The 22824-nt window shown below is 38.8% G+C and overlaps 1 protein-coding gene across 1 annotated transcript in view; it reads right to left on the bottom strand.

Annotated features, from left to right (window-relative positions):
• GPM6A (glycoprotein M6A) overlaps positions 1–22824 on the bottom strand; it is a 247043-nt gene that overhangs the window by 16164 nt on the left and 208055 nt on the right. The window contains exons 2-3 of the mRNA XM_082680420.1: positions 17904–18096; positions 8357–8513 (exon numbers count right to left, since the gene is read on the bottom strand). Of these exons, the coding sequence (XP_082536546.1) occupies positions 8357–8513; positions 17904–18096 (350 nt within the window). The remainder of the gene's footprint in view (positions 1–8356; positions 8514–17903; positions 18097–22824) is intronic.

Genomic DNA, 22824 nt, shown 5'->3' with positions numbered 1-22824 from the left:
AAAAAAGAAAGGCTTAGCAGAAGACTGTATTTCATGACTTGAGTGATCAAAAGAACAAAAACAAACAGAAAACAAAACCTTGGCTCAATATTTCGAGAAGTTATTTTTATTTGAATAGAATTCCAATGATGACTTATGGTGACTGGAGAGGAATCAGGATGATTCAAACTTTTTCTTCCATTTTTCATTTCCAGCAGTTTTAAGTCTCTTGCATGAAAAATTCTAAAACCAGAAGATTTACTTTTTTACAAGAGATGTTCCCATTTTGTCAATGTCATCTTCTAAGGCTAACTGAAATTTTTTGTCAAGTTTTATGCCCTAAATCTGAAAAGAATGACACCCATGTTTTCTTTTTTTGCTATAATTTAGGTACCAGCAGAGTTAACGTCTGGATGGTCACACTGAGATTGGTGTACTGTCCTGTATTTACAGACCAGTTCTGAAATTGTAAGTGCAGGCAGGAGATCCACCTCAGATACCTGTGGCAAACAAGCTCCTCGTGCCATCTTCCACATGAACTGCTTTTTGAAACATTATTTCTAAATATTACCACTATGCCTGAAGCAGTTTATGTTCCCCCTAACCTCCCCCTTTTTTCTCTACTGAGAAAGTGTTAAAGTGCATTGTTGTAACCTGAAACAAATCATGTTGCCTCCTTCAGGTTAGAGTTGGAATATCCTAGAGAGAAACTAAGCCTTATTCTAGGAACTTGGCAGTCTTGGATCAAAACTGTTACTATCTTTTTAATTTACTTTGGAAGATACTGGATTTTAGAGACAGACTAGAATGCAGAGTTCCTTGATGACACTTTAGTTAGGAAGTTACCTTAGAACTCTTTATCGGCAGAGTCATCAAAATAGAAAAGTACCTTTGATGACTGAGTTATTTCATATCCCACAGAGCATCCCTGTCTTGTAAAAAGAGATAATTCATGATTGTGGATAAAGGTTAAAATGAGGACATCTCTGCAACGAAGGAACTTTCCAACCATCAATGAATGATGTCACCAAAGGGCAAAACAAAAGTGACTGGTGAATTACTAACAACTCTCACAACCAGATAATTCTCCTATAAAACATAAAATGACAAGGCAAATCCTGACCGTGAGTTTAGTGACATGGGCTCTGGGCCAGATGCTCAAATCCAAATCTGGCTCCACTGCCCACTATGTACTCATCTCTTGCTAGCAGATTCCTCATCTGTGAAATGAAGGTAACTAATATTGGTATCTACTTCACATAGTTTGGAGGATCAAATGCCCTAGTGTTTCATAAAGTCCCATGCATAGCAACTGGCATATGTAAGCACCTAACAACCATTTCCTATTATTAATACTGGATTTATTATTAAAACTTAACTTTAAGCTATGAAAATGAGCCAGGAGTCATTACATAGTGAATAGATGTAAAGGGAGTTCTATAGAGTATGTCTTACGGACACTAGTCTAATATGCTGTAGTCAAAATCTATAAACATCTGAGGCTAACAGGAAGGATTAAAATAAATACAGTTCGCCTTCCTTTTTGACGTCCTTGGATTTAACCACGACAAATGGAAAATATTCTTTAAAAACATCCCAAGGCTTCCCTGGTGGCGCAGTGGTTGAGAGTCCGCCTGCCGATGCAGGGGACGCGGGTTCATGCCCCGGTCCGGGAAGATCCCACATGCCGCGGAGCGGCTGGGCCCGTGAGCCATGGCCGCTGAGCCTGCGCGTCCGGAGCCTGTGCTCCGCAACGGGAGAGGCCACAACAGTGAGAAGCCCGCGTACCGCAAAAAAAAAAAAAAAAAAAAAAAAAAAAATCCCAGAAAGTTCCGAAAAGCAAAACTTGAATTTGCCACACACCAGCAACTATTTCACAGCATTTACATTGTATCTACAATCCATTACAGAGTGTACTTTGTATTAGGTATTATAAGTAATCTAGAGACGATTGAAAGTATACGGGAAGATGTGTGTAGGTTATATACAAATACTACACCTTTTTATACAAGGGACTTGAGCATCCATGGATTTTGGTATCCATGGGGGTCCCGGGACCCATCCCCTTGGATACTGAAGGGCTATAAATAGAATACGTTTCTTCATCTGTAAAACGGGGGTAACAAAGGTAACTGCTTATTTTTGTTGCTTTAAACATTGTGTGTGGCATACTGTTGCTGTTATAAGCCACATTGTTATGAGTTGAACTGTGTTCCTCCAAAATTCATACGATGAATTCCTCACCCCCGTACCTCAGAATGCAATCTTATCGGGAGATAGGGCTTTTACAGAGGTAAGCAAATTTAAAACGAGAGCCCTAATCCAATGTAACTGGAGTCCTTTAGAGAGGGAAATTTGAGCACAGACATGCAGACAGGGAGAACACCAGGTGCAGATGAGGGCAATGACTGAGGTGATGCTTCTATCAGCTGGGATCTCCAGATTACCAGCAACCCACCAGAGGCTAGAGGAGCAGACCTTCCGCAGAGCCCTCAGAAGGAACCAACCTTGCTGACGTCTTGATCTTGGACTTCAAGCCTCCAGAAACGTGAGACAATAAATTCTGTTGTTTAGCCATTCAGTTTGTTGTACTTTGTTAGGGCAGCTCTAGCAAATGAATACATATACTTTCAAAATTTTTACTGCTTTATGTAACACTTAGAGCAGGTGGATTTATGCAAAGTAAATGTATTAATTTCCACAGAGAGTAGCACATTCAAGAACTCTTTTACTTCAAAAGTGTTGGGCTTAAAAATCTGAAGTGTCAGAACAAGCATAGATAAATTCTGAGATCCATATTGCTATCATAATACTAGTGGGAAATTGTTAGAAATAAGAAAAGAGTGACGGGTGTAACAACTATCCCATGATTTCAAAATGTGAGCCACTGAATGCCTCTCGTTACAACCGAATAAATATATATATTTTTTGGTTTAAAAAGTTAATGGGGAAGAAATTCAAAGAAAATAAATTTCCATATTCTTTAAACTGAAGTTCACGTTTAATGTATTTAGTAACATGTTTGACGTGTATGCAACTTAGGGCCATTTGCCATTTAATTTAAATATAATCTGTTACTTAAAATATTTTAGTAACTTTTGACATGATCTTAATAAGCTAGTTAATGGTTCTTACCCCCCAAAGGTTAATACTGTGCTGTTGTGTTTTATGTGCCTCACATTAAGGATTTCGAATGACAGCATTAAAAATTTGAAATGAACTTGAAGTGGTCTTGATGCTGCATGAGAAGAAATGCATAATGCAGATCGTTATGCTTTCAAGAGTATTCATTAGGATAAGAGAATATGGATCAGCGTCTTGGATTCAGTGATCTAAAGCTGCTTTAAAAGGAACTGCATTTGTGCACTGTGCACAACTGCATTTTTTGAGTAGAATCATTTACTGGTAACCATTTTACATTTTATACAGCACAGAAAAACGGATATAAAAATAACTTTCTTTCAGTACTAATTCTGGAAGCTTATCGTACAATAATATGGTTGTTCCAAAAAAATTTATTCCACCTGTTAATATTACTCAGAATTCCAAATAGAAATTCATTAATATATTCAGCTTCAAAAAGACATTTTTTAAAACATCTTTATTGGAGTATAATTGCTTTACAATGGTGTGTTGGTTTCTGCTGTATAACAAAGTGAATCAGCTATATGTATACATATATCCCCATATCCCCTCCCTCTTGCGTCTCCCTCCCACCCTCCAAACCCCACCCCTCTAGGTGGTCACAAAGCACCGAACTGATCTCCCCTTGCGATGCAGCTGCTTCCCACTAGCTATCTATTTTACATTTGGTAGTGTATATATGTCCATGACACTCTCTCACTTCGTCTAAGCTTAACTTTCCCCCTTCCCGTGTCCTCCAGTCCATCCTCTACGCCTGCATCTTTACTCCTGTGCTGCCCCTAGGTTCTTCTGACCATTTTTTTTTTTTTTAGATTCCATATATATGTGTTAGCATACAGTATTTGTTTTTCTCTTTCTGACTTACTTTCACTCTGTATGACAGTCTCTAGGTCCATCCACCTCACTACAAATAACTCAATTTCGTTTCTTTTCATGGCTGAGTAATATTCCATTGTATATATGTGCCACATCTTCTTTATCCATTCATCTGTTGATGGACACCTAGGTTGCTTCCATGTCCTGGTTATTGTAAATAGAGCTGCAATGAACATTGTGGTACATCACTCTTTTTGAATTATGGTTTTCTCTAGGGTACATGCCCAGTAGTGGGATTGCTGGGTCGTATGGTAGTTCTATTTTTAGTTTTTTAAGGAACCTCCATACTGTTCTCCATAGTGGCTGTATCAATTTACATTCCCACCAACAGTGCAAGAGGGTTCCCTTTTCTCCACACCCTCTCCAGCATTTATTGTTTCTAGATTTTTTGATGATGGCCATTCTGACCGGTGTGAGGTGATACCTCATTGTAGTTTTTTTTTTTTTTTTTTTTGTGGTACGCGGGCCTCTCACTGTTGCGGCCTCTCCCATTGCAGAGCACAGGCTCTGGACACACAGGCTCAGCGACCATGGCTCACGGGCCCAGCCGCTCCAGCACGTGGGATCCTCCCGGACCGGGGCACGAACCCGTGTCCCCTGCATCGGCAGGCGGACTCTCAACCACTGCACCACCAGGAAGCCCCTCACTGTAGTTTTGATTTGCATTTCTCTAATGATTTAATGATGTTGAGCATCCTTTCATGTGTTTGTTGGCAATCTGTATATCTTCTTTGGAGAAATGTCTATTTAGGTCTTCTGCCCATTTTTGGATTGAGGTGTTTGTTTTTTTGATATTGAGCTGCATGAGCTGCTTGTATATTTTGGAGATTAATCCTTTGTCAGTTGCTTCACTTGCAAATATTTTCTCCCATTCTGAGGGTTGTCTTTTCATCTTGTTTATGGTTTCCTTTGCTGTGCAAAAGCTTTTAAGTTACATTAGGTCCCGTTTGTTTATTTTTGTTTTTATTTCCATTTCTATAGGAGGTGGGTCAGAAAGGATCTTGCTGTGATTATGTCATAGAGTGTGCTGCCTATATTTTTGTCTAAGAGTTTTATAGTATCTGGCCTTACATTTAGGTCTTTAATCCATTTTGAGTTTATTTTTGTGTATGGTGTTAGGGAGTGTTCTAACTTCATTCTTTTACATGTAGCTGTCCAGTTTTCCCAGCACCACTTATTGAAGGTCTGTCTTTTCTCCATCGTATATTCTTGCCTCCTTTATCAAAGATAAGGTGACCATATGTGCATGGGTTTATCTCTGAGCTTTCTAAAAAAGGACATTTTTAAAGCTAAGGAACTCATAGAACAAAAAGTAGACTGTAAGATACAATTTACCTACAAATTGGAAAAAGAAAAAAGGCAGCAGAATGGAAATAGGGAAGCAAGGAAGACTAAGTAGCAGGAGAGAATGACCGATAAAACATTTTTTTTTAACATTTTTATTGGAGTATAATTGCTTTACAATGGTGTGTTACTTTCTGCTTTATAACAAAGTGAATCCGCTATATGTAAACATATATCCTCATATGTCCTCCCTCTTGCATCTCCCTCCTACCCTCCCTATCCCACCCCCCTAGGTGGTCACAAAGCACCGAGCTGATCTCCCTGTGCTATGCGGCTGCTTCCCACTAGCTATCTATTTGACGTTTGGTAGTGTATATATGTCCATGCCACTCTCTCATTTTGTCACAGCTTACCCTTCCCCCTCCCCGTGTCCTCAAGTCCATTCTCTACGTCTGCGTCTTTATTCCTGTCCTGCCCCTAGGTTCTTCAGAACCATTTTTTGTTTTTTTTAGATTCCATATATATGTGTTAGCATACGGTATTTGTCTTTCTCTTTCTGACTTACTTCACTCCGTATAACAGTCTCTAAGTCCATCCACCCCACCTCAAATAACTCAATTTCATTTCTTTTTATGGCTGAGTAACATTCCAATGTATATGTATGCCACATCTTCTTTATCCATTCATCTGTTGATGGACACTTAGGTTGCTTCCATGTCCTGGCTATTGTAAATAGAGCTGCAATGAACATTTTGGTACATGACTCTTTTTGAATTATGGTTTTCTCAGGGTATATGCCGAGTAGTGGGATTGCTGGGTCATATGGTAGTTCTATTTGTAGTTTTTTAAGGAACCTCCATGGTGTTCTCCATAGTGGCTTTTATCAATTTACATTCCCACCAACAGTGCAAGAGGGTTCCCTTTTCTCTGCACCCTCTCCAGCATTTATTGTTTCTAGATTTTTTGATGATTGCCATTCTGACTGGTGTGAGGTGATACCTCATTGCAGTTTTTTTTTTTTTTCTTTTTTCTCATTGCAGTTTTGATTTGCATTTCTCTAATGATTAATGATGTTGAGCATTCTTTCTTGTATTTGTTGGCAATCTCCGATAAAACATTATTATTATTTTTTCCTCTGGTTCCATGGAGCCCTAAATCCTGCATGAGACGGTTGCAAGGCTGTGCACTGTGCAGGGCACTTCCAGGCAGTGCAGCCAGTCCCCTTTTTGCAGGGGCTGGTCCCCTTCATGGAGGCCATGTTGGGACAGCCTGCGCCTGACTCAAAGGCCTCGCCCGTGCGCTGCATTGCTGCTTTTGTAAGACACACAAGAGTGCAGCTCTGCTTCTCCCTCAATTGTGCTCATTCCTGGGTGCGGAGGGGTGCTAAAGGCGTGGGCGGGGTGTTTTAGGGGGCTGACTCCCTGCTGCCTCGCCTCTGGAGGGACCCACGCAGCTGCTGCCACCCTTCTGGGCTGTTGGGTGGGACTGGTGACACAATTGTAACTATTATAGAAAAAAATGTGGCTCATTTTTGCTTTAAAAATTCTTATTTGAGATGGGTTTGAAGTGTCAATGGCAAGCAGATAATTAGTAACGGCACATAGCTAGGTGTTTTCTTCCATGACTTTTTGCTTCTGCATACAATCTTTTGCAGAAATTTCACAATCTCAATGAAACAACCTAATCTACTGCACTCTTCCTGGCGAAAGGTCACTCCCAATGGTAAAAGAGACCCCTTTTCTCTATGATTTCACTCGTGTTTTAGAATTATGGACTCTTGGAGCTAGAATGAGCTTTAGAGATGATCTAATGTCTTTGTGATGTAAGAGAGTGAACTGGGATCCGGAGAAGTTAAGTGACTTGCTAAGACATACGAGTGGTGTTATAATGATACTGTCCTAATTATAAGAAAAAGCCCATCATTAACTGAATTCACCATAGTCTACTGGCAGAGTATAAGTGAATCTAAAATCAAACGTGCCTTCTTAATAGAGAAATCCCTCAGGTATCACTGAAAATTAGCCCACTGAATATTCATATATTACTTATTAAATTAATTCAAGATCTTTAAACTTTAAACTTCCTTTGGGTCTGTAATTTGATATTACTGATCCTAAACAATTAGATTATACAACAAACATTGTTCCCAAGAAATTATTGCAGCAACAACTACAAATACCCACAACACAGGCTATTTTATAAGATTATTATCATTATTGACACTGAGAGAATATTAGAACTTGTTACAAGCTGGTGGAAAAAATGGTTGGTGGTTAACAGGTATTTTTGAACTTTTCTGTAAGACTGAAATAAATTGCACCATTCCTTATTAGAGACATCTTACTTAATAGGAAATATATGCTGTAATTAAGCAGATATTCTCATATAACATTGGGAAATAATAAAAATACATTGGTCAAGGATGGAAGCTCCAAAGTTCATTTTATGAAAATTATTCTGCATAAAAACGTGAATGTATTTTTAACATATTACTCTTAATTTTCATCAGTCTTGTGCTTTAATAGATATACATGCATTTTCTGCGTTGCATTAGCTCTAGACCATAAGTTTGAGTTACCGTTAAATATCATATCAATAACGATTTAAAATCTAAATTAGTATAATAGAGTAATTCTTACCTTATGTCAATATTAAACAGAAATTGCATAATATAGTTCCCACCAAAGTTTACAGTAAAATACATGTAACACGTATTTAAGGAAGAGAGACCTGCACTGTTATAAGTTGCAGATGGATTTTTCTGTTATCTTAAATATTGTATGGGAAGCCCAGAGCCATTTGGGAAACACAGTTCATAAATCAATCAACAGTTTGCTGCCTCTAGAAGCAAGATGAGTTGTGTTGCACATGATTTGAGAATCTGAACCTGAATTTTCACATGGAATCGTTATTTTGAAAATACTATTAAGATTTAAAATAGCCACCAGAGCAGGGAATGTTACTGTGTTAAAAAAAAAAAAAAAACCCTCCAGTTATTGGCAGATGAACACAAACACCTGTGTGCTCCTGAGATAAGCCCACATTAACTCCTGAGGAAAGACAGGTAACGTACCCACGCACTCACGCATCTGCCACACGTGGTGATTTTGAAATCCCCATAGAGATCCTTGATGGCCCCAGTCGTGAAGAAACCTTCCACCATCAGCAGAATGCCGTACACAAAGAATGCAGCTGCAATGCCATAGATCACATACTTGAAGATGTCAATCCTGGGAAGAAAAGATGAAGTGGTTTAGTTTAATAACTCTTCATGGCTGATCTGCAGCAACTGACGTCCACGTGCTCAGGGTTCCTTTGGAAGGAAACCTATGGAGTTTTTATGTTCCTAATGGAGGCTGGATTTTAAAACACTTTTGCTTTATATGTCTAACGTGTGTACACTTTGTTCTGCCACTTCTAGTATCTGTTGACAAGGGTTTTTCATGCCTGTAAGTTTCTTCCTCTTCCCCTGCACCATCCCCCATTCCCTGAATAAGAAATGCTCAAAGGGTACGTGAACGAAACTGTAAAACACCCCTGAAAGACACATTGATTTTTTTTTTGTAGTGACATGCTTTTGCTTCTTTCTTATTTTCGTTTGTGTATCTTCTACAGGTATTTTCGTTGTGGTTTTTACCATGGGGCTTACATGAAACATAGTTAACCATCTATTTTAAACTGATAAATTCAATCATATACGCGTACTTGAAACTTTGGCTTCTCTCCTACACACACTTTGTTATTGATATCACGAATCACATCATGTTATATTATGAACCCATTAACATATTTTATAGATTTTTCTTATACTTTTGTCTTTTAACTTCTATGCGAGAACTCAAATGATTTATGCGCCACTATTACAGTATTAACAGTATTCTGTATTTGTATATATATTTACCTTTATCAGTGAGCGTTATACTTTCACAGACTTTTGTGTTGCTATTTAAAATCCTTTCATTTCAACTTGAAGGACTCCCTTTGGCATTTCTTGTAAGGCAAGTCTAGTGGTGATAAATTCCCTCTGCTTAGTTTTATCTGGAAAATTCTTCATTTCACCTTCATATGTGAAGGATAGTTTTGGCAGATATAGTATTTATTCTTGGTTGAAATTTCTTTCTTTCAGCAATTTGACTATATCATCCTACTCCCTTTGACCCGCAAGGCTTCTGCCAAAAAATCCGTTGAGGGTTTTATGGAGTTTATCTCGTAGGGGACAAGTTCTCTTGCTGCTTTCAAAATTCTTTCACATTTGACAATTTGATTATCATATTTCTTGGTGTGGATTTGTTTCAATTTATATGAGTTAGAGCCTACAGAGGTTCTTAAATCTAGACATTCATTTCCTTACCCAGATTTGGGAAGTTTTCTGTTGTTATTACTTTAAATAAGTTTTTTGCCCTTTCTCTCTTCTTCTGTGAGACTCCCATAATGTATACATTGGTCCACCTGACGGTGTCCCAAAGTCCGTTTGGCTTGCTTCACTCATTTCCATTCTTTTTTCGTGTGGTTCCTCTGAATGGGTAATTTCAAATGACCTGGCTTTGAACTTGCTGATTTTTTCTTCTGCTTTATCAACCTGATTTTGAACCCCTTTAGTGAATTTTTCAGTTCATTTATTCAATCTCCCAATTTTTAAAAATATTTTCTATCTTTCTGTTGATATTCTCATTTTGTTCATGCATTGTTTTCTTGAGCTCATAGAGCATCGTTATAATAATTTTTAAAATTCTCTGTCGGGTAATTCATACAGCTCTATTTCCTTACAACTGGGTTCTGGAGATTAATTTTGTTCCTTTGTTCTGGTCTTGTTTCCCTGTTTCTTCATGTGTCTTATAACTTAGTGTCGGGGTCCATGCATTTGAAAAAGCAGCTACCTCCGCCAGTCTTTAAGGAACTGGCTTTGTACAGAAGAAGACCCTCCCTAATCAACCTGCCTAGACATCATGTGGGCCTCTAAAAACTTTTGGAGGGAATGTGACTTCTGAAGGCCTTTGAGTGCAATTTTCTCAACTAGAGAGGCTCACTGGTATCTTTTTCAGGATCTCATAATCTTGCTTCTTTTGTGCCTGCGACACTACAAGTTCTGGTTCTACAGTAGCAAGCTGCCCTGATCTCTCTTGTTCTCAGTGGCCAACCAGCATGCAAAGTACGCCAGGCCCCCATCAGTGCCCTGAGTTAGACACCTGCTCTGTCAGCGCTCTGAGTGAGGCCAAACAGAAACCAGTTCCTTGGGCAGCCCTCAGGAAAGCCAGAACGTTGGATGAAAGCTCCAATCTTCTCTTTCCCCACAAAGGAGAAGTCACGATCCAGGGCATTCTCACCTGGCCCTGGTTTGGGGTTAGGGACTGATGCAGGTAAAGTGAAATTGGCCATCTTACCCAATTCAACATGACTGTTCTCGCTTTGTGTTTGTCTGGGGGTACTGCAACTTCTTAATAAAGGAATGAAAGTATTTCGGTCTGTGTATCACTGATAAGTCGGTGTTTCTCTGTGGGAACATGCATTGGGACTTCCTATCACCACCTTGATGACATTACTCCTTCCAAATTCATGTTTAATTCAATTAAAGTTCATGTGTACATCATCCGGTTATTTACACTAAAGTATAACTGCAAATTATTGATGGCAATTACATAGCAATCACAAACCCTTTGCTTTTATCTTTCTGAAATTGAGCTCAAACACCGTGTAAGAATACCTGGTAGTAAGTACTGGCGTAAAGAGGTGTAGCTGTTGATTCATTTCCTATGGTCTCTCTAAGAGATTACCACAAACTTGGTGGCTTGACACACGTTTCTTTCCTTACAGTTCTGGAGGTCAGAAGTTTGAGATCACTGTCACTGGGCTGAAATCGAGGGACTGGCAGAGCCTCACTTCTTCCAGAGACTCTAGGGCACAGCGTCCTTATACTTTGCAGCTTCTAGAGCTGCAGCTGCATCCTTTGCCTAGTGAAGCCAGTAAATAGCGCCTTGTTTCTGCAGTTACAATGCCTTCTTCTCTGGACAAATATTTCTCTACTGCCTTCTTATGAGGATTACTTGTGCTTAGATTTCGGGCTCAGCTGGATAATCCAGGAGGATCACCGTACTTCAAGATCCTTAATCACAACTTCAAAATCTCTTGCATATAAAGTAAATCTCAGATTCCAGGGACTAGGTTCTGGATATCTTTGGGGGTCATTATTTCAGCCTGCCACAAGCTATACTTTCTTGAAGCTGAATGTTAATTTCTTGACATTCAAAAACTCTTACATAAAGTTTTTCTTCCAACAATCTGAGGATGGACATTTTCTAATGTTACATTCCAAAATGGATTTCAAAATTAAATCATCAAAATATTTAAATTATAATATAATTTAAATTGTCATGATCTTATTGGCTTGAATCCCTCTGTTTTATCACAAAAAGTACTCTTTCTTGTAAACATGCAATATATGAATTTAACAAAGAATTTCAAATATGATATTGGGAAAATTAAACTCTTATTCTCTGTAAAGATGAGTTTCCTGTCAATGATACGTCAACAGAATGCAGTAATAAAAACCCTCTGGTAATGAAGTCACTGATTATGTGTCCACTGTAGGATCAAACAGCAGAGAATCAGAAGAAGCCTTACCTTCACTGTACTACTTTTGCTTTGCAAAGTAAGAATCCATATTACCTTACTTCTAAAGGAAAAAATGAAAGCACTTAACCTCCTTTCTAAATGCAAACTTTCAAATTTGACAATGTTTCTGTAAACCACTGTTTTACTGATTTTAAAAGCAATCTATATTCATTGCAGAGAAAAATGAAAATAAAACCGGAAAAACAGACTCTTCACTGTTTCTTCTCCCAATTTTTTTATATGAATTACAATTAACTACATGATACTATTACACAGTTGTATCAGGATATTTTTTTGGTACAGTCTATTATTTGAAGGTTTGACATGTTTTACCACTTCTCTACTTTTGCTCAGTGGTAGGAACAATAACGCCGCTCCCAAAGATGTCTGCCTGTAACCTCCGGAACCTATGAATATGCTATCTTGTTGAATGGGACGTGGCAAATGTGATTGAATTAATGATTTTGATATTCAGAGATTATCCTGTGTTATATAATCACAGGGTCCTAATAATTCGTGAAAGAGAGGTGTAGGAAAGTCAGGGTCAGATTCAGAGAGAAGTCTGAAGATGCTCCACTGCTGGTTTTGAAGAAGAAAGGGGCCCACGAGCCAAGGAATGCAGGTGGCTCCTGGAAGCTGCAACAAGTAAAACTACGGATTCTCCCCTAGAGCCTCCAGATGGAGTGCAGTCCTGCCAACACCTTGATCTGACCCCATTTCAATAAGCCCAGTAAGACCCATTTCAGACCTCTGACCTCCAGAACTGTAAAAACTTAATAAATGTGTTTTTCTCATGCACTAAGTCTGTTGTAATTTGTTACAGCAGTAACAGGAAGCTATGCATCATTATTACAAACATCACTTAGGATAAATCTTTGGGCGGTGTAGGTTGTTTCCCTGGCATAAATTCCTAGAAATTTTTAAGGCATGTATTGTGAAAATGGTGTCCAGAAAGTTTGTGCCAAAACAAAGATGCACTGATAATGAGGAAGAGGGCTTATCGTCTGTTTCCCAATACTGAGTGTTACCATTCAATTCTTCTAATAAATAGTTAAAAAGCAACGGTATTATCATTTTAATTAATTTTCTTGGTTTAGCAGTGTGGATGAACATATGTTTACAAGCTATTAATCATCTGTATTCTCTAAGAAATATGTCTTTATATTTTGCCAATTTTTTTACTAGAATATGTATCTTTTTGTTGAATTTATTGTTTATTACAATTAGGAAATCTTGTTATATAAGTGGTAAATATATTGCTCAGTTTTTGCACACCTTTTAATTTTTTATAACACTTTAATGAGTAAAATTTAATTTACATTATGTCAAATCTATTTATTTTTTCCCTTGTGATTTCTTATATTGCTTATATGCTTCTTGCCCCATAATAAGTAAAATCTTAAATCTGTATTTTCTTCTAGCTTTCACAAATTAGTTTACTCTTAAATTTTAACTTTAAATCCACCTGAAAACATTTTGGTAAAACCTGGAGTAGGAACATACTTTTATATGTACTTATAAGTACATGTAAGTACTTTACAAGTACTTGTATGTATGTCTGTGCCAATGCCATGTAGTATGAATTACTGTAGCTCCTCAACTGTCTCTACTTCATTAGCCTGATGCGTCCTAGAAATCAGCTCAAGTACTAACTACCACTACCTGATTCATATCTGCTGAGTCTAACGTGGATGGTACTTTGCTGACATTATCTTTCCTATGTCAGTACGAGAGGAAAAATAATTTGTCTTGTTTTACTTTTTATCCCTAAAGATTAGCACAGTGATTGGCACATAGTATAACCCTGTATTTTTTGCTGAGTAAATGAATTCATTAAAAAACAAACCAGACAAAAGATTGACCTGAAAAAAAATCTGAATATTTGAAAACAAGAACACTGTAGAAATGTTCTGTATTCTGAGACAAAAACTCTTTCCCTACAAACTGAAATCCCTTCACCCAAATCTCTCTCTTTAAACCACAAAGAACAAAGCAAATTTCCTTTTCCTTGATAGCCCTTCAAATATTCATAGAATGAAATCATCATGTTCTTATTTGTAAATATTTTTTCTAGAGTTGCCGTATTCCTAGGTTTTAGAAAAGAGAACAGAAATTAGGTCTTTGAATTCTAATCCAGTCTGACACTACAGGAGCTCACCTACTCTAGTCAAAGAGTAAGTCAGTAACAGTGTTATGGTAAGTAGGGTGTGTCCAGGGACAAACAGACTTTAGGAAGCATGACACTGGGCATTAAAATTGTGATACAGGGCTTCCCTGGTGGCGCAGTGGTTGAGAGTCCGCCTGCCGATGCAGGGGACATGGCTTCGTGCCCCGGTCCGGGAAGATCCCACGTGCCGCGGAGCGGCTGAGCCCGTGAGCCATGGCCGCTGAGCCTGCGCGTCCGGAGCCTGTGCTCCGCAACGGGAGAGGCCACAACAGAGAGAGGCCTGCGTACCGAAAAAAAAAAAAATAATAAAATAAAATATAGATCACATGAGAACAGAGATTATTTGCAAACTTATTTATGAGAAGTAAGTTTTACATGCTGGAAAGATGATTAATGAAATGGAGTAGGCATATTCCAGTGTGTTTGCCCTTCCTATGTCCCCCTGTAGACTTGCATATTGACCACGTGGAGACAGGTGTGTGTATATATTTACGAGGAGAGATGCGGTGGAGAGACAGAGAGAGAAGCTGAGACAAAGAAGGGAGTCCTGAGGACCTTGGGTGGAAGACGGGGGCTTAGGCACTTCGTTTTATCTCTTCGTTCACACACCCAGAGAACAGGTTTCTTTTCCTTTATAAGTATATGAGGTAGGAGCGCTTAATTTGGTTGAATCAGGCCCGAGAACTATGGAGACAAGACATAGACCCTGTAAATTACTAAAGTTGGCCAACAAGTCCTTTCTTCAGAATCATTCTCTCACACATTCTTCTCCAAACTTACCTTAGCTTATTTTCAAGGAAGCTGTATTGCCTGCAATCGCGTCTCTCACTCACTTCTGCGTCCCAAGTCCTGATTTTACTTCCCCTTTGCCCCTCACCGTATGGAGTCCGCTAACAGCCCTGTAAGGCAGCACCCATAGAGTAAACGCTACCTTCCTCTCAACTGCTACGTGACTGGAAGGTACCGCTTGGTACTAATCAGACCCGGTAGTTATCTGTACACACCTTCCCTCTGTGTTTTCACGAACCGTTTGCCGACAGGGAGTCTTAATTCATTTGGTAGCTCCACGGGGTCTAGGATAAGGAATTTTAGTTATTTGAAATACGAAAAGAGAGATAATTTGAGCACTTGCTTTCATTCCAATGAAAATGGTATGCTTCCCATGCCAAAGATGCATTACTGATTTCACATTTAACTCCCAATATAAGAGACCAAAAGTTCCAAATTAAGTATATGATCTCTGATTTCTCTGCTGAACTCCCACATTCACTACCCTTCAGAGCTGTAGTCGAGGTCTGTGATCTATTAAGGCTGGTTGTCTAAATGTTAAATAAACATCCTGACAATTGGTTTCTGATCGATTTATACAATCACCCCATGCCACTTACTAGGCTTATGATTTCTTATAAACTTCTATAACTAAAGGTAGCAATTTGGATGTAGCCTAAATATAGAGAATCTGTAGATTTTAAGGACATCTGTGGTAGCTTAAAATAATGCACAGTGAAAACGTATTTTGTCCAGTGTAGGCTGAGATAAAACTGAAAAGAAAATGTCAGTATTAGCACATTAAAGTATATTCATGCAGTCAGTGTCTACAGGCTCTCTGCAAACTAACCTACAATAATCCAAAGCATTTTCAGATAGTCTAATTATATTCCAAACGATGACTATCACTCATAAACTCTCAAGGATCAATTCATGCTAGAAACTGATTCAATGGAAACTGGTGAACTGTCTACTATGGGTTTAAAAAAATTTCATTTAATGAATAACGCTAAATTTTTGGAACTAATTTGTAAAATAAAGTTACATTGGGAAATATAAGTGGTATCATTCCCTCATCTCTTTTTTTCCCATGATTTTGCAAATTTGCTATTAATTCTTCATTTCCATTTATCAGTGACATTGATGAAATAAACGGATGCTTCCAAGTTAGGGACTATGTTTAAATAATTTAACTTCTTATCTGAGTGGCTAACCAACGTCCACCTCCTCTTAATCACTGTGTGTGTGTGTGATACACTTGGTTTGTTATATTTCTTTGTTTGTTTGTTTGTTTTTTGCGGTACGCGGGCCTCTCACTGTTGTGGCCTCTCCCGTTGCGGAGCACAGGCTCCGGACCCGCAGACTCAGCGGCCATGGCTCACGGGCCCAGCCGCTCCGCGGCATGTGGGATCTTCCCGGACCGGGGCACGAACCCGTGCCCCCTGCATCGGCAGGCGGACTCTCAACCACTGCGCCACCAGGGAAGCCCTATATTTCTTATTTTACAACCAATATCGCTCAAATTTTAAGTGCCAACATATTTTAGATAAACATAAAATTTTTCAACTCTCTTTTTCCTAAAAATCTTGCTATCTCTATGTCCCTGGGAACGTGCCCTCCAGCCCCCAAGGAGGGAATTCTTGCTCTATTTCTTGATAGAAACGTGCATCTCTTTTCACTTCTCATTTTCATGGAACTCAGCAACATTAATGAATAAAATAACAAACACAGTTTATGAGCAATACTGTGTTCAAGACGATCTGACTGCAGTTGATGGATTATTTAAAAAATTTAGAAATATGATGTATCTTCTGATACTGGAGTTGGAGAAAAGCTATCTTCCATCTAGAATGGTGTCCAGGGTGACCAAGGGTTGTCTTAGATTAGGGTCTTAGCTTATAGTTTACCCTGTCAGAAGGAATTGCCCCGGGTGGATAAGAAGTGTGATTAACCTCTTTTCGTGGAAGTGGTAAGAGCAAAAAAGCACCGCCATCCTAACCAGCCATACGACCGTTCCGGTTTGTAACTCTAGAAGCATCTTATGCCAGAAAGAAGTACATATAAATTAAGAAGTGTTGAATTTATTGAGAATAACAAAATAAAGCAACGTGAAAAACATTATAATCACATAGTATCCAGAAGCATGAAATAGATTTAAGAAGTTGTACGGGCAACACACAATACAATAGAAAGTTTACTATCAGCTGAGATTATAAAATAAAGTGAGTAAATAATTTATTTTCTTTTTGTGGGCAAGAAATCACTGAATAAATGACTTGAATTCGGAATTTATTTGGAAAAAAAATTCCTCTGTAATTCAATCTTAAAATTTTGCTCTCTGGAAACTTAGGCAATATGGGACTGAAACTTGAACACTAAACTCTTTTCTACTTCCAGACTATGTTTGAATTATGTTTTTTTTTTTTTTAAAATATTAACATCACCATAGTTTAGTGATCCCAGGAGTTTACATTTATGGGTAAAATGTATATTTTAAGCATAATTGGTGCTTGTAAAAAGGTGCTCAATATTTCTTATGTTTATCATTTTACAGAAGTCAATAAGACCCTTTCAAAATGTTCACTTAGGTAGTCACATCATTTCTAGGAGGCAGGAAATAATGATGATATCACACCCATGGTTGAGTTAAAATTTTTTAAAAGTTGGGAGTAGCCACAGAGTTTGGGTGATTTTCCTAGAATAAGCAGCAGAGTATACACTTATACCTGGCTCTGATTCTATATCCTGTTCTATTCTGCTAGAACAGCCTCTGCTCAAATTAGAAGAGCGAGAGAAATGCAAGTATTCCACTTAATGGTAACTGAATGTTGGATAAAACTTTACAGGCAAATTAAAACACAAATTAAGTCCAGATTAAGTTGGCCTCTGATCTTCTGCTGTGTACCTTCCTGTTTTCATGGTAAGGGTCAGTGTCCTTTTGACTCACGTATATACCCTAAGAGTACTTTTTCTTCTATGTAACACTGCCTCGCTTAACTCTAGATCCCTATTTATTCAACACACAGCAATGTGCACATACATTCTCAAAATAACAAGCGATACCAGAATGACCTACATGGTAAAGACGTCCAGCGTATCTCCCGCAGTTCTGGCCATCTCAAAGTAGGTTTGCAGGATGTTAACAGTTCCAGAAAGAGCTTCATGACCACAGCCGCAGAATAGGGCAACTCCAGCGTAGAGCAGGATGGTGGCAATCAGAGAGGCATAAGGAATGCCTCCCAGGCATTTAATACAGCACTCAAAACACCCTGCAAAAGTCCAACAGGAAGAAAGTTAGAAATTCATATTTTTATTAATCTTATTGAACTTTTTTCCAAACTTAAGCATTATGGAAAATATATTTGCATTTATAGATGACATCAGGTCAACCATGTAAATCAAAATACCCTGCAAAAGTCCAACAGAAGAAAAGTTAGAAATTCATATTTTTATTAATCTAATTGAACTTTTTTCCAAACTTAAGCATTATGGAAAACATATTTGCATTTGTAGATGACATCAGGTCAACCATGTAAATCAAGTCCTAGAGTGTCCTGGAAGGTATAAAAATCAAGTTTCTTAATGATAATCCCATGCTCCACAGACAGGAGAATGATTACTTCTTTTTTTTTTTTTTTTTTTTTTTCTTTAGCGGTACGCAGGCCTCTCACTGTTGTGGCCTCACCCGTTGCGGAGCACAGGCCCGGACGCGCAGGCTCAGCGGCCATGGCTCAGGGGCCCAGCCGCTCCGCGGCATGTGGGATCTTCCCAGATCGGGGCACGAACCCGTGTCCTCTGCATCGGCAGGCAGACTCTCAACCACTGCGCCACCAGGGAAGCCCCGAGAATGATTACTTCTGCTGAGGGCTTCCTCTTCTACCCCAAACCAGAGAAGTCCTTCCTTCCCAACTCAGTAAGATACTGTCAGAGTAGAAAAGAGAGACCTGGAAAGGGTTAGAATCTTGACTCCACCACTGTGTGTTTTGGGGCAAGTTTATTCTTTTGAATTCATCATTTGAAGGTGACAGTAAAGAAGGTTACAGTAAAGCTTTCCCTCAAATGTTCTTGTGAGCATTAAATGAGTTAATACAGAAAACAGTGCATGACTGGATAAAGAAGATGTGGTACATATATGCAATGGAATATTACTCAGCCATAAAAAATAATGTCATTTGCAGTGACATGGATGGACCTAGACATCGTCATACTGAGCGAAGGAAGTCAGACAGAGAAAGACAAATATCATATGATATTGCTTATTTGTGGAATCTTAAAAAATGGTAAAAATAAACCTATTTACTAAGAAATAGAGTCACAGATGTGGAAAACAAACTTATGGTTACCAAGGGGGAAAGGGTGGTGGAAGGGATAAATTGGGAGATTGGGATTGACATATACACTTTACTATATATAAAATAGATAACTAATAAGAACCTGCTGTATAGCACAGGGAACTCTATTCAATACTCTGTAATGACCTATACGGGAATAGAATCTAAAAAAGACTGGATATATGTATATGTATAACCGACTCACTTTGCTGTACACCCAAAACTAACACAACATTGTAAACCAACTATACTCCAATAAAAATTAATAAAAAAATAAAATAGTGCATGACACAGAGTCACTACTCAGTAAATGTTACGTCTACCATCATTGGATGTAATTTTAACTATTATTAAGTATTACTGTGTTGTAATATGGTTTCCAAAAATTGGCCACAGTAATTACTTTTGCTTTTTGAAGTTTCATCATTTTAGTCCTTCATTTTCAAAAGATGGCTTTAAACTAGTCTGAAACATCAGATAACCTTGGTTGTTAATATTCAAAATAAGGATCCGAATTTTCTGGTCAGTCAGCTGTTAGGTATCTTCTTCTAAGGGATTAACTAGAAATGTTTGAGTATATATGTTTTGCAATAAGAAATACGAGATACTATTTGCCAGACACTGGTGAGAAAGGAACGTTTAGATTAGAGGCTGACAACTAAGAGGAACGCCTATGTGATCTGTTTTACTTCTGTCCACCTCTGTCCTTCACTGCTTCCCCACACATATCCTATTCCAAAGATTTCCTCCTACTTCTCTCCTTTTGCAAATTTTTGATCAAACTTTCTTTTATAATGCTGAAACTTCTCAAGCTCTCTCCGTGTGATTGACTTTTTCTTTCTTCAGAAACAAATAACAAATGATATTGGAAAATGGATTGTTAGGTATTGTACTTAATTAAGTCATGGAAGGATCTGTGTTTCCCTGAAAAAAATACGGCTACTGTTTATTTTTTTCGCAGGTTCTTATCAGTTATCTGTTTTATACATATTAGTGTCTACATGTCAATCCCAATCTCCCAGTTCATCCCACCACCCCCACCCCTGCCACTTTCCCCCCTTGGTGTCCATACTTTTGTTCTCTACATCTATGCCTCTATTTCTGCCTTGCCAACCAGTTCGTCTGTACCATTTTTCTAGATTCCACATATAAGCGTTAATATATGATATTTATTTTTCTCTTTCTGACTTACCTCACTCTGTATGACAGTCTCTAGTGTGTTTTATCAATAATGCATATATGTTTATAGCAATATCTGAAACATGCAGTGACCGCAAAGTTCCTGTGTGAAGTAACTTTACATTCGGAAGGTGGGCTAGTCTGCTATTGTAATATTGATCATTTAACTAACTTTCTTAAAAGAATCATGGATCATCTCGTCTGTCCCAGGAGAGGTTAAAAAGAAGTCTGAACACCTCCCCACTTCCGTAGCTCTTGCTTGCATAGGAAGAATCATTTCCTGAACTTTCTGCCCCCGACACACATAACACACACACACAATGTGGGGAAGTAGAAAAGGTTAGAACAGCTTGACACTTCACGTGATAGGAAGAAATCTCACTGGCAGATGGGTGAGACACTGTGTGTAGTATCTGAATGTCACTGAACACAGTTTCGAGTGGAGATTAACAGGGTAGCAGAAAAATCTTTGGACTAGTCTCTGTCTCACCATGCTGTAAAATTTTCATCTTACTGATCATTTAAAAATAAAGAGAAAAACTAAAATTGGTACCAACCCAAAGAAGAGTTACTCCTAACTTTGGCAAGTGCCCCAAACAGCCCCATGATCTCAAATCCCAGTCCTTTGTGATTTCCTCCCTATTTTTCAAGAATCTAAGAGTGAGGACTTTCTACTGCAGACACTGAGGTGTCAAAACCAGATGAAAGTATCCAACAAAACCCTTAAGAGTAGGAGTCAAATATACAGGGGAAGAGTCCAAACACCAAATTCGTAGATAGGAATTACCTTTGCTGATCCTACACTTAAAGCTTTTAACAGACTAAAGATAAAATCAGAACGAGAATGGCTCAGGAGCAAATGAAGTGGTAAGCCCACTGGTGGTCACCAAACTGCTATCAAGGATTTCTGACTAATTTTGTTACTAATTCAGAGTCACTTTCTGCTTATTCCACGTTTTCTCTACTGTGGTTTAGCTGGACCAATACTAGCCTCCATGCAAGCAAGCTTAGTTACTTAGACTATATATGTGCGGTGGGAGGGGACACTATATATTCGTGTTGTATTCTATAGCATTAAGTATAGCTTTCACTGAATACTGCTTTTTAAATTTAGAAAAACATGAGATAAATTTCAATACTGAGAAAACCCAAATTGACAAGCCTGAGTTAATAGGCATTTCTAAATGAGTTTAAGATCTCCAAATTATGATGACCTTTTTTTATATATAAATTTATTTATTTTATTTATTTTTGGCTGCGTTGGGTCTTCATTGCTGCACGTGCGCTTTCTCTAGTTGCGGCGAGCAGGGGCTGCTCTTTGTTGGGGTGCGTGGGCTTCTCATTGCCATGGCTTCTCTTGTTGCGGAGCACGGGCTCTAGGCGCGCGGGTTTCAGTAGTTGTGGCTCGAGGGCTCAGTAGTTGTGGCTTGCGGGCTCAGTAGTTGTGGCTCGCGGGCTCTAGAGCTCAGGCTCAGTAGTTGTGGCGCACGGGCTTAGTTGCTCCGCGGCATGTGGGAATCTTCCCGGACCAGGGCTCGAACCCGTGTCCCCTACATCGGCAGGCGGATTCTCAACCACCAAGCCACCAGGGAAGCCCCAAGATCTCCAAATTAAATAGAAATGTTTCTTTTACTTTCTATTTAAATGCTGTCCCTTAAATTCCTCAGGATTATATTACCCCTACGGATAAGCACAAATTCCTCTAAGGCTCCATTACTGCCGGGTCAGGCTAGAATCTTTCCATTTCAGTCCTGATCCTCTGCAAAACTTCTACTCAAAGTAAGAAACGTCAAGCACCTCATCAGGCACATTTTGCACCAGAATGGGCTGGATCCTAACTGCCCTCACTCTTCCGCGGTCCCGAGTTGCTGTTGGATTTTAAAGAAGGCTCTCAGAACTCCCATCGGGGGAAGCAGCGCACCATTTCACAGTACTCCCTCCAGCTGCCAGAATCCCACGTAGCTGCTGGCAGGGGAGCTTCTTTCCGCCCACAGTGAGGACCAGCCTTGGCAGAGCTGCACAGTTACCATAGCAACCGAGCTCCGGGGTCCAGGATATGCTCTCAACAATAATCTTTTAAGGCTGAGGGCTCTGCTGCCACCCATCACCATGTTTTTACTGCACCTCAAATGAGAAACCACTCCATTAAATGAATATCAGTGAAAGTATAATAAGTGGAATGCTGGCACTGGAGAAAATACCTTGCTTGAGAAAACTCTCTATTAAAAACAATACAATTACTTTGCACAGGAAACATTTTCAATATTAGATATGATGATTGATTCTCAAATAGAGCTAGTGGTTGAAATACTGAACCCAGAATTTACATGCCACAGACCTACCTGTATACACAAAGAAGCATTTCTCAAATCCAGTTCCTGTATTTCCTCACAGTGAATTAATACTATGCTTTTACTTTCATGTAAAAAAAAGAAATTACGAGACTTTCTTTTCAACACACTCTGCAACGTGTCTGAAACTTTCAAA

The sequence above is a fragment of the Grampus griseus genome (assembly GCF_964374135.1).
Source record: "Grampus griseus genome assembly, chromosome: 21".
Classification (NCBI taxonomy): Eukaryota; Metazoa; Chordata; class Mammalia; order Artiodactyla; family Delphinidae; genus Grampus; species Grampus griseus.
The sequence above is the reverse complement of the archived record's forward strand: the minus strand, read 5'-3'. Positions and strand labels throughout refer to the sequence as shown.